The following is a 13,007-nucleotide window of genomic DNA, read 5'->3' on the forward strand; positions in this document are numbered from 1 at the left end:
TTTTTTACTGTTTATTTTTACTGGTTTTATCTTCTCTTATCCAGAAACTAGAAATACAGATGAGCTGATGAACTAGCTATAAAATGTAATCTGAGGTCACCAATTTTTTTCCATTTTTGCTTTACCTTTCTTAGTGATGATTTCAATGTATATTGGCCCTAATGCATTGTTACTCTCTCCAAACACAGTTTTTATAACCCTAAATAATTACATGGTGTAAATTTGATATACTAAACCTTTTTTTTTTAGTTTCATGTTAGCAAATAAATCATATATCTAGTAAGAAAACTTAGTTTATAATGAATTACACTTTTCTGCAACCTTGTATGGCTTTGTTTCTTTGCCACTTTTTAAGGCAACATTTAAATTGAAATAAAGTTTAAACTTTTTTTTTCCAAATTAATCAGAAAGCATTTTGAGAGAAAACACAAAGCACAGAAACAATACAAATACACTTCTCTTAAAAAAAAAAAGTCCTTAGTCTCATTTATACTTTTAATTGGTATTTAGACCAAGAAATAATTTTAATGCCCTCTAATTTGATTTGATGTTGATCTCAATATATATTGAATCAGCCATATATTTTTGATATACCTAGTATTATTGTCTTTTCATTATCAGTTAAGTAGCTCCCTTCAATGGATTTTCATTATATCTAATAAAAAAAAAAACTGCACTTGTCTCTGAGTGATTCATAAAGTGGTATTACTTTTTCTGGACAAGATCAATATGTATACCTTCTAGACTTTTTCATGTCCAAATTCAAAATGTTTTGTTTCCATTTTCAAATAAAATTTCTTGGTATTCCAAAACAAACTAACCTAATCTATAATACCAGGGAGGAAAAAGGTACACTTTGAAAATTAGAACTAATTTAAACTATCTAAAAGCAATAGAAAAGGGAAAATATGCAACTATTGCTCTAATAACAAAATAATGACCATACGCAATTTTCCTTATAATTTTAGTTTTATCAAAAGTGATAAAGTAACCAAGTTTTGCTAGAAGAACTTTCAATTTTAAAGAAAGCCGTCAAACTTAAAAATGAATGGTGCTATTTGGTTTAAAGTAGTATCAAGTAACCGAGCACTAAAGTAAAATTAAGAAATTCCGATTGCCTTCACAAAATAGTCTTTTCCAACCAGCACCCTAAAGTTGCCAGTATTTATTAGCATATCCTCTCCTTGGCTTTCAATGTAGGTTCCTTTCTTTCTTTTCTCTTTGCTTCTGACTTAATCCTCTGCCTACTTCACAGGCCGGTTCTTTGATGAAAATGAATCCCCTGTTGATCCGCAGCATGGCTCTAAATTGGCGGATTATAATGGGGATGATGGTAACGTAGGTGAGTATGAGGCAGACAAGCAGGCTGAGCTGGCTTACAATGAGGAAGAAGATGGTGATGGTGGAGAAGAAGACGTCCAAGGTGAGCGTGGGCCTGACCTCCATGCTGTGACAGTGAAACCCACCTCTTTGGCTTACTAGTTGAATTTGTGTAGAATTTTTTTTCCCATTTATTAGCAAAACTGCCTTAATACAAAGGTGGCTTGTATAATTTTCCAGTTCAGTTTTTGTTTTAAATGTTTTGATGTAGTTTTGGATTCTGAAATTATTTTTAGAACTTGTTATTTTGACTTATAGCCTTAAATGTCTTCATGATCTTGTTAGTTTGGAACTTTAAAATCTTCAAAAGCTTTGAATAGGAATTAATGTTCTTTCACATGCCTCTAGACTTTATTAAGGCAAATAAACACACACACACACACACACAACACCCTTCTTTTGGGGATTCTAATGCTGAAAATGCATATTTGACCTATTTGTAAATAATACCTAAACTAATCCTTGGACTACAGGGATTTTTGACACAAAAGGAAATGGGTCACTTTTCCACTGAAGATCTATTTAGTTATACTTGTTAAACAATAAGAGAATATTTGGCTTCTTTCCCTTAGATTTAAACAGTTATACTCATCAGTTCACTAAAATTAGCAAATTTTTGGTGTAATATGCAGATTCAACAGATTTTCCTTGTTAAGTGTTACTTCTGGGCTTTTAAATTAATGAAAGTTCAGAAATTGCCAGGGAGCATGGTGCCCTTTTATGTTTTAATACTGCATGTATCTCAGGGAATGTCATTTGGTGGCCATTTTGCCTGGGCTGGTTTCTGGCATTTGATATGTAATTTAGTGTAGCTTTCCAGTGGAACTCTTTTCTTTTCAACAAAAGTTGATTATGAAAATAAATGGCATATGTGTAATTTATTTATTGTATCTTATAATACTGATACATGGGAAATTATAATTTTGTGATTGTAAGTTTAACTTGCTCTTGATTTCTCCCTTGCTGCCATTATTGTACTTAAAGTTTCAACTTTAAAATGTGCTGTGAAATTTAAAGGAAAATATATTTGGTTTTAAAAGTATTGCACAATTCACAGAAAAAAAAGTTTGAGCCACCAAATTTCACATAGGCTTATGCTTGTGACCATAGCTTTCTAAGAGTAAAATCTTTGATGCATGGTTGTTAAATTAATTTGAAAGAGGCATAAAAATAGACTCCTTATGGGAATAAATTTCCTTTGTCTCATTACAGTAGCTATAATTCTCTTTCTACCTCCCTATCTTTATTATAATCATTTCCTCCAGAAAAGCTGCCTTAATTAACTTCATGCCACTGACCATTTTTATTCTGTATCTTCAGCCTTGTTTTACTTTCGTTGCATCATATTATTTTGAAGTTATTTGTGTTTTGTAATTGTCAAAGATTTTTCTTGCATGCCTACCCACTTAGATTATAAGCTGCTAGAGGGCAGGAATTCATTTTTTTTTCCTTTTTTTTTTTTTCCTTTTTCTCTAATCTTCACTTACTTCCCCTAAGCAGAACTAAATAAATGTTGTTGACTGACATATCTTTTTCCTCTTTCATTGAGGTTTATGCTTTTAACTGTGAGCTGGTTGAATGTCCCATTAACTCCTGCCTTCGTTAACTTAATTGTTTATATTTAGTTCTATTTATAGCTTTGTTCCTGAAAAGCTTTCATATTTTTTTCATAGTCTAAAGTAATTTTGGAGTTTTGTCTAGATCCATTATTCAGTTCCATCTATAAGTGACAATTTGTTTTTTAAGTCTGTGCTACCTTTCTGAAACCCAGTGACTTTTCCAAAGAATTTTCAGCTTAATAGTATACTCATTCAAAGCTGGATCTAGACAAAATTAAGAAATAGACCCATTCTGTTCCCTCTCACCCCCCCATTAAGTGTACCCGTACTATTCAAATGCTCAGTTCTCATGTAAATGTCTCTCTTCTATCACCTGAAGATAATAACAGCTGCAAAATTCATTGACAGATGTTCATAATCTAAAATACTATCTTTTAAGGGTTATTTCATTTTTAAGAGGACCTCTAATATTACCCCAACAGTGTAATTGTGAACAGAAAATAAAATTTCAGAGTTTTAAAATCACACTAAGCAGAAGACAGCTCAGGCATAAGATAATCAGTCATGTACTCCTAAGTGGCAATTTCATTTGGAATTGAATAAATTTGAAAAAAAAAAAAAAAGTTTTTTGCTATTCTAATCACATAAAACTTTATTCTCTTAAATTTTGAGTAAAATAATGTTCTTTTGGATTTAGAACTAAACTTTAAGATATCAGTTACACTCAAGAAGAATCAGGGTTGGATAGATGAAGACTATGCTATTTGTGGCAGATTTCTTATGGGCAGGTGGTTTTGACAGTATGAAATAGTAAAATGCCAAAGAAAGTCACAGCTGGTAATGCCATAATTTTCAAGATGGCAGAAGTAATATTTTGGAATAGTGGGATCATTTGCCATCACATAACTGTAAGGTACAATCTTTCTTTAGATATAATTTTGAGTAATTGATGGAACTTTCTAAAGTCACTGTTACAAGAACAGGTAAGTTCCTATGGCTTGGCTATCATAAAAATGTGGCTTGTACACAAATATGTACAAATTTCTTAAAAGTTATTATAATGAATGTTGAAAAGGAGATCCATATTCTTAATCACAATACATGTCAAAGGTCATAAACCACATACAACATAGGCATGCATGGAAAGTTGTGACATAAAGCTGTAGTCTACTTATCTAGTATTAGGGCTAAATTTAACAGTGATTTTTCAAAAGTGGGGAATAACTGATTTCTAATAGCTTTTGTGACATCCTTTATGAAGAGAAATAGGATATGTGGATTTAGGTATGGGTGCCTGTGTGTGTATGTGAAATCTTTTGTGTTTCTGGGGTTGAAAAGAACTTTGCAATTTGAAGACTTAAGTTTGAATTTGGTTCTGACATTTATTTCTCTTTCTAGTCTCAGTTTCCATATCTGTAAAGTGATAATGCTGGAAAAGCTAAACTCTTAGTTCCATTTCCACTCTAAATATATCATCCTATGTTTTCCAGTAGAAACCATTTTATAAATGATATTTAGGTTTCAAAGTCAGGTGATAAAGGCCTACTTGACCTGTAAAGTAGCTGAATTATAATATTAATAATGCATAGGAATCTAACCATTATTAAGGCAGCTAGGTGATATAATGGATAAAGCACAGGACCTGGAAACAAGAAAACCTGAATTCAAATCTAGTTTCAGACACTTAATAGCTGTGTGAGCCTTGGCATGTCACTAAACTTTCAAACTTATCTCAGTTTCCTCATCTGTAAATGAATAATGGCACTTGTCTCCTAGGATTGCTATGAAGTTATAATGAGATAATATTTATGAAACACTTTGCAGACCTTAAAGCATTACATAAATGGTACATACTATTATCATCAATAACTGATTCTGTTTTTTAAAAGTTGCAGATTCTAATCCAAGATATACCAAGAGCACCAGTAGTAGGAACTGAACTTTCATTAAGTTTCCATAAGCAGAAATACCACCACAACCACTATTGGGAACAACTCTTCTCACCCTAAACCTGTAGATAGAACTCCCTCCATCCAAGCCAGTACCAAATCTAGAGCCCCTGACAAAAGAGACAACAACACTGTATCCCTCACTGCTCCAGCCACTACTGGACTTTAGCTCCCAGGGCTTAGAGCTCTAATTCCAATAGCTAGTTTTCCAGGGGAAACTAAATCTTTATAACTGACTGGTAACAGTTTGTGTGTAAGTCATTCATAAACTAGGTGTTTCTAAGTCAGAGACCAAACAAAGAGCCTTTCCCTGGAAAAACTGATTTTATTTAATGCACATTTAATGCACAATGTTTTTTTCTACTACAGAATAAGAATAATTATTCATAATGTATTGTATTCATTATCTTTCTGTGATATAAACAGTCCTACATGGGATTTCATTTACTTTCCTCTAAACTGATTCCAGCATCATTTAAAACAAAACTTGTAACAAAATGCTCTAAGACTAAGAACAAATGGCCCTCAAACATTTTTCATGGTTTTTCACACTAAGTGCTGGATGTATCTTTTGTTTTCATTCAGTTCATTAAATATATATTTACAGGGGATTATTTAATCAAAATAACTTCCATCAGTAATTGTATGGAGTTGTCCACCTCAATTGATAGTCTAAAATAGAAATAACTATGCAAAAAAGAAACAGTTAATAGAAGTGTATGATACCCAGGTTTGCATAACTTTGGAAAGCGGTAATATAGGTTAGCCTGTACTCTTGAAAAGGAAAATGAAGGAAAACCATTGTACTTTTAGCCTAGAAAAAAAATTATTGACATTTGTAGACACCCCCTCCCCTCTTAATGGGAGGTAGCGAGAAGAGTGCTAAAACTAGCTTAAGCTGGCTCTGAGAAGTGCTTAAAGTTTTAGTGTGAGCATTTATACTTCAGGAATCTGCAAACATAAGTCAGGACCTGATTTTCAGTTTTATTGATTGACTGGACTTAAAACAGTGAAGGAAAAAATGCTAATGATGCAGATTAAACTTTAAAATGCATTGTAGGTACCTTTTTTTTTTTTTTTTTTTGAGACACTTCTTTAAAATTTATCAATATGGGGGCAGCGAGGTAGCACAGTGGATAGAGTACCAGCCCTGAAGTCAGGAGGACCTGAATTCAAATCTGGCCTCAGATACTTAACACTTCCTAGCTGTGTAACCCTGAGCAAGTCACTTAGCAAAAAAAAAAAAAAAAAAAAAAAAAAAAAAAATTATCAACAGGATCCTGAAGGTACCCCATACTTAATACTTAAAAGTATTTCACTTTGTGATGCAAAGGGAATTGAGACAATACAAAATATTTCAGTCAGATATGAATAGCTTTCTAATTGTTTTCTTTCCTGCAAGTGTCACTTCATATCATTGAGATTTTTTAATAGACTTTTTCTTTGCAGAAATGAAGTATACTGTATTTAATCTGTGTAGCAAAAAAAAAAAAAAAATTATCAACTTCCTGAAGGTACCCCATACTTTATACTTAAAAGTATTTCACTTTGTGCTGCAAAGGGAATTGAGATAATACAAAATATTTCAGTCAGATGTGGATAGCTTTCTAATTGTTTTCTTTCCTGCAAGTGTCAACTTCATATCATTGAGATTTTTTAATAGACTTTTTCTTTGCAAAAATGAAGTTTACTGTATCTAGTTTGTGTATTTTTTTTTGGCTTTAAAAGATAACCACCAGTCTATGTTCAGTTTGGGTAGGTCTATCATAGAGAGAAACAATGGTATATCTCTTAGAAATTTCTATTCCAGGTTGTGAACTTATTCTATAATATTTCGTTTCAGGTAAGGCAATATAGTACAGTGGAACAGCTCTGGAAATAGTCAGGAGACTTGGGTTTGAATCTTAGCTTTGTTCCTTTAAGCCATGTCACCTACCCTATCTATGCTTTATTTCCCTCATCTGTAAAACTTAGGATATTGGACTAGATAATTTATGCAGTCCTTTCCAAATACACATTAATAATCCTACCCCCGTCTCCCTCCATTAGGGCTCAACAGCATCAATATATTGCTGCATATGATGGCAACTGATATCTATTCACAATAATGTCCCTTAGTCAATGAGAAAAAATTGTTTTGGATATAGCATGAAAATGTAATTTAAAAGATTTCTATGCAAAATAGTCAAAATAAAAGATATTTTGGTGTATAGAGAGTACATCTTCAACTAACTATAAAAGTTACTTACCTAGAACTACCTATCCTCCAAAGGTTTCAGGTGAGATTTTACTGTAAAATGTTTTTAGATGACTTCTGTTGCAACCTTTTAAAACCAAACATAAAATATCAGTTACCTATATTTGAAAAATTAAATCAAGGCTATGAGTTTATGGTGGAAAATATAAGTGTCTCATTGCCTTTATCCCACTGTCATTTTCTTATGGGGAAGGAAGTGATGTAAAATCGTATATCTATCTTAATTTTTTAAAAAATTGAGCAGAGACAGTTATCCTTAAGCAGAGTGGGGAAAAAAAGAGTTCTGAGACTTAAAAAGTGAATTTATGCAGTGTTCTTTTGAAGAGTCTATTTTTTGATATGTAAACATTTCACTTACAGATGATGAAGAACGTGAACTTCAAATGGACCCTGCAGACTATGGGAAGCAACACTTCAATGATGTCCTATAAATTCTGTACTGGAAGAAAAACTGCAAAAAACCCTGAATTGCTGTAAAATGGAACCTTTTCTGCTTCCTTGTTTGTTGACTTTTATTTTTAAAATCACCTATAAAGAAACAACTAGAAGAAACTTAATAGAGAACTTTAATAGAAAATGTACATATGTATATATTTGAACTTTTGCATATTATGAAACCCAGAGATGTTTTTGGTTCTTTTGTAGTTGAACCAATAAACAAAGCAAACAAAAACTGTAATTTTTGCATTTAAAGCAAGCTAATGTATCTATTTCGATTTTTAGTTTAAATTGTTTCCTTAAATTGGTAAACTGAAAATATGGTTGTATAGTTTATATGTTGATCATAGCATATTCAAAATGGTGGGAACAAGCTGAAAGCTTTCTTTTATACATAAATTTATTCTTAATTGGTTTAATACATGTTCTGCTCCATCCCTCTGCTCATTTTGAGTTCTTTGGAGAATGACACCTAGACACCTAAGTGTAAGAGGGGGAATATAAGAGATTGGTATGTATGAAAAATCACCTCCCTATCCCCTTTTGTTTTACATGGGTGCTGTTTTGTGTTCTGAAGACAAACTTTCAAAAGGCAAGAATAACCTAGAAATACATGTTCTTTTGATGAGTTGTATCTCATCAATCAAAAATATTTTGGAAGGGGAAAAAAACTGCATGGCTGTATTTTTACTTTTTTAAAACCAGTGCTATTTAACCAGAAGCAACAATGATCACACTTTTCATATCTCCATTTAAGAATGGTAATATTTATATGGGTAATGATTTAAATGCCAGATCTTGGATAGAGCTAAATTGGCTTCATGGAAAACCTGAAATCAGTATTTCACAAACTCTCTACATAGTTTTAGAGAATTCTCCACAATGCAGTATTTTCCTATACCTTATCAGAATAAATATATATGGAATTTTAAAACATTTTTGATGAATGTCCAAACTGTTAATAAAAATATATTAAGTCTACACCTGTTTTATTACAAATAGTTTAAAAGTTTATATTAGAGAGGTCTGAGATATATATATAATTTGCTATTGCTTAATGTTATTGTTAAAAACCCATATGTTTCATAAATATTTAAATCTGTTTCTCAAAATCAATTGAAATGCAGATATCTTAAGACATTTGACTTATTTGACATTGTTGGTTTTCTATCTCACTAGAATTTGTAAATTAGATAATTTTTATAATCTGGTTTAAAGCACTTTTAAATTTTGCAGAAATAGTTCTTTTCACTTAAAGGAGAATTTAAGAATGTTAACCCTAACTGCTATTCAGAAGGGCTACTGTTAATAGCACATAAACAAAGATATTTTTCTCTTTCTGTACTCAGGTTGAAGTCTAAATCACAAATAATAGAGATAAATGGATCACTCACTCATTTCATTGCTATTTCAGATTATTTGGCAATCTTTTTGTAAACCAGGAGAAGGTACTGTAATTTAGACAATGAACAAGCTTTTTTTGCACCACCCCAAGATTGGTTCTTTTGTCACCAAGCCTGATGTGGAGAGAAATAATTTATAAAACAATTTAAGTACTGTTAAGGAAACAGTAGGATTGGAGGAGGTTGAAAAGACTTCTAGGAATACTGTATATCTAATACTGTACAATCTTATGAGAATTTTAAAACATTTGCCTTAGTTTCTTTGGTCTAAAACCAGTCACCACCTTGGCATCTTAGTAGCCATTACTTATTTACACAGTTAAATTACCAGTAATCTAAAATTTTTGTAACCCTAGAAATCTAGATTCAATTGATATAATTTCTCTTAATACTATAAAAACATATCTCTTAAGATTGACATTCTACAGATTTTATTAGAAATGCTGGTTTTGTGATGTTTATTTCTACCTTAAGATTTAATTTTTTATGTATTTTTGCCCCACATTGTGTTAATTTGATGGAAATTCTGCTATTGCAATCACCACTTTCTGAGTTCTACTAAATTAAGAATGAATTAAAAAACACTTTTTCATTTTATTGGTGCTGACTCTGATATATATGATATATATTGTTATATATATATGATATATATGTAATAGCAAATAACTACAATCTAATGCCAGTTTGAAATTTTTAAATAATGTTACAAAATACAATAATATATCTATAAAAACAAGTAAAAACTTGTAATGGTTGTGATTTAAGAAAAAGGAAAATAAAAAGACCATATGTATTCCAGTTTTGTTACATTAGGGCATTGAGAATGAAAAAAATAGTTTTAGGGACATGTTTCTAAAAGAAAGCAAAGAGTTTTAAATATCAGAAACTGGGAATACCAGTTTTTTTTTTTTTTGTTTTTTGCTGAGGCAGTTGAGGTTAAGTGACTTTCCTAGGGTTACACAGCTAGGAAGTGTTAAGTGTCTAAGGCCAGATTTGAACTAAGGTCCTCCTGATTTCAGGACTGGTGTTCTATCCACTGCACCACCTAGCTGCCCCAAATACCAATTTTTACTCTTAAGATATATATATTTAAAATTCAGAGATAAAAGGAGTTGGCTAAAATCATCACCTAAGAGACATGGTCAGAATTTTTCCATTTTTTTCCCTAAGAATGAGAATGAATACATATTGGAATAACTTAAGCTCATCATGACAAATATTTCAGTGATTATTCTGGGCAATATTTCCCCAGATTTTTCATTCCATGCTGCCTTCTAAGTTTGCCATGGCATACTTTGAGGTGAAGCTTGGAGATTCCTGAAACAAAAAGTGAGTTACTTTTTCATAGAGTATTGATAGAGCTTTTTTGAAAAGAATGTTTTTTAATAGCTTTTTATTTACAAGATATATGCATGGGTAATTTTTCAGCATTGACAGTTGCAAATCCTTTTGTTCCAACTTTTTCCTTCCTTCCCTCCACTCCCTCCCCCAGATGGCAGGTTGACCAATACATGTTAAATAGTTAAAGTATAATTTAAATACAATATTAGTATACATATCCAAACAGTTATTTTGCTGTATAAAAAGAGTCGGACTTTGAAATAGTGTACAATTAGCCTGTGAAGGAAATCAAAAATGCCGGCGGACAAAAATAGAGGGATTGGGAATTCTGTGTAGTGGTTCATAGTCATCTCTCAGAGTTCTTTCCCTGGGTGTTGCTGGTTCAGTAAAAGAATGTTTTACTATCATAATATTTTTCTTCCTCTAATCAAAAATACCTCCCACTGATATTCACAGATAACTCTATTTACTCCCATAGTTCTAGTTGTCACCTTTTTATGCATGGCCCTCAAATCTACATTTCTCTCATTAGCCTCGTTCTGCACTTCGTTCATGACTTTCCACCTAGCAATAGGCATTTTCTTTGGATTCCTAGTTGGGATTGCAAATGCCTGAGCATTCATGCACACTCACATCACCCCCCAAAAAAGAAATGCAACTGCCCTTCTAAATTCTCTGTTTCCAGTGCTGTGGTGATAATATGGTGTAGTGAAAAGAGTACTTGCCTAGAATTAAAAGACATGAAATTGGAACTCTTGGTACATTCTAGCTTAGTAAGCTTGATCAGATCATTTGGACCTCTCAAAGCCTCAGTTCCTACCTACCTCAGATTATTATGAGGATTAAATGATATAATGTATGTGAAGGCATTATGTAATAAAATGCTATACCCAAGAAAGTTATTTTTATTCTCCCAGACACACAGACTTGAAACCTTGGAGTCATATTTGACTCTCGATTGCCTCCTATATACAATTATTTTACATCTCAATTTTTTTTCATATGTGCCCCCTCCCTTTTGCTACCAGTCTAATTAGGTCCTTATTACCTCATGCCTGAATTACTACTATTATCTAAATTATCCACTTTGAATTTATTTTCTCATCTATTTTAATTTTGTATGTCACCACCATATTCACTTTCCTAAAACATGACTTAGATCATGTTACTCCCCCACTCAAAAAACTCCCTTAGCTTTATTTTTCAGGAAACCTCTTTAGCCTGATACTTAAAACTACAGTATATTGACTTAATACTTCCCAGGTCAAAACTTCCATTCCAGTTAAATTGAACAACTCAATATCACCTTCATTATGTCTTTGCTCATATTGTTTTTAGATCCTCTCTGTTCATCCCCATGCCATCCAAATCTTGCTCTTTTTTTCTGCTGAGGCAATTGAGGTTAAGTGACTTGCCCAGGGTCACATAGCTAGGAAGCGTTAAGTGTCTTAAGGTCACATTTGAACTCAGGTCCTCCTGACTTCAGAGCTGTTTCTCTGTCTACTGCACCACCTAGCTGCTCCATCCTCCTCTTTTTTAAGGGCCCAATTCAATTCCCTTTTCCCAATTAACCCTCATTAAAACTCCTGTTCATAATCTTTCTCTCCTTTAAAGTCTCATAGTATTTAGTATACCGTTTTAGCACCTAATCTCAAACTGCCTTTTATCCTTCAACTTTTCATTCATAAATGTCTTAGAAAATTTCCCTAAGCATTAGATTATAAGCATCTCAGGAGCAGAAACCATATCTTATACTTATTTCCCCTACAGTGCCCAACTCAGTACTATGCAGATAGATAGTAGGTGCTTAGTCAAACCATTAATTGTGATGAGATGCTACAAAGGACTAGTGTCAAGCCCTTCTCCAGTACTCCTGTTGAGAGGATAGAGAAAACAGAAATCATTGGCCCAGTACAAAACTTTTCTTATGACAGTCAAACTACTAAATTATTTATAAAAGTTGTATCTAGGTATCAACAGCTCAGGTCATGGAATATCGAATTGAGAAAAAGGAATACAGAATATAAAATGAAAATAGAAGAATGATTCCTAGGGAGATTGTGAACAATCATACCTTAAACCTTTTTTTAGGAATGAAAAAATAAACAAATTCTCACTCACATTTGGAATGGACTTAAGCAATCAACTAGTCCTTTCTTTCAGTAATTACATTTGTTATGCTATCTCAAATAATTTTACCAGAAAAAAAAGAAGAATCATCATATCTATTTTCTCTTGTGTCATTTTCAGTCATGTGATTAAAATTAGAACTTTGTAGTTAGGCAACACAGAACATCCTTTAGAACAAAGGAACAGAATATCCCCAGGAGAAAGCATGCTTATGAAATAGGCTCAATAGAGAGAGGCTGTATACTAATATTGTGCCAATGTTAAAAGCCATTTTAGTGAATTTTTATTACTAGAAGGTTATGTACATGATTTGTACTGTACATTATACAGTATAAAGTAAGTTTAAGTTAACTGTGATCTAAGAGCTCATATTTTAAATGGATGATGTAGATATGGTGAGAACAGAACAAAAAAAAAATGTGTCTTAAGCACATCTTTCTATATGCAGTGGAAAAGAAAAAGGATTTGTGTGACAGTAACTTAATGTGGAAAAGATGGCAATAATGATATATTATGTTATTGCCTGCCTTAATCCTACCTGTTATGATCC

General features: G+C 32.3%; 1 protein-coding gene across 4 annotated transcripts in view; it reads left to right on the forward strand.

The window, feature by feature from the left end:
• The window catches only part of CASC4 (cancer susceptibility 4), an 81,473-nt gene extending 73,453 nt beyond the window's left edge, over positions 1-8,020 (forward strand). For 2 of the 4 annotated variants that reach the window (XM_031952219.1, XM_031952220.1), the window contains exons 9-10: positions 1,256-1,423; positions 7,506-8,020. In XM_031952219.1, coding sequence (XP_031808079.1) covers positions 1,256-1,423; positions 7,506-7,576 — 239 coding nt within the window. In that variant the 3' untranslated portion in view covers positions 7,577-8,020. The remainder of the gene's footprint in view (positions 1-1,255; positions 1,424-7,505) is intronic. The other 2 variants (XM_031952221.1, XM_031952222.1) reach the window with 1 other exon arrangement.
• The last annotated feature ends 4,987 nt before the right edge of the window (positions 8,021-13,007 follow it).

This window comes from Sarcophilus harrisii, chromosome 2 (assembly GCF_902635505.1).
Source record: "Sarcophilus harrisii chromosome 2, mSarHar1.11, whole genome shotgun sequence".
Lineage (NCBI taxonomy): Eukaryota > Metazoa > Chordata > Mammalia > Dasyuromorphia > Dasyuridae > Sarcophilus > Sarcophilus harrisii.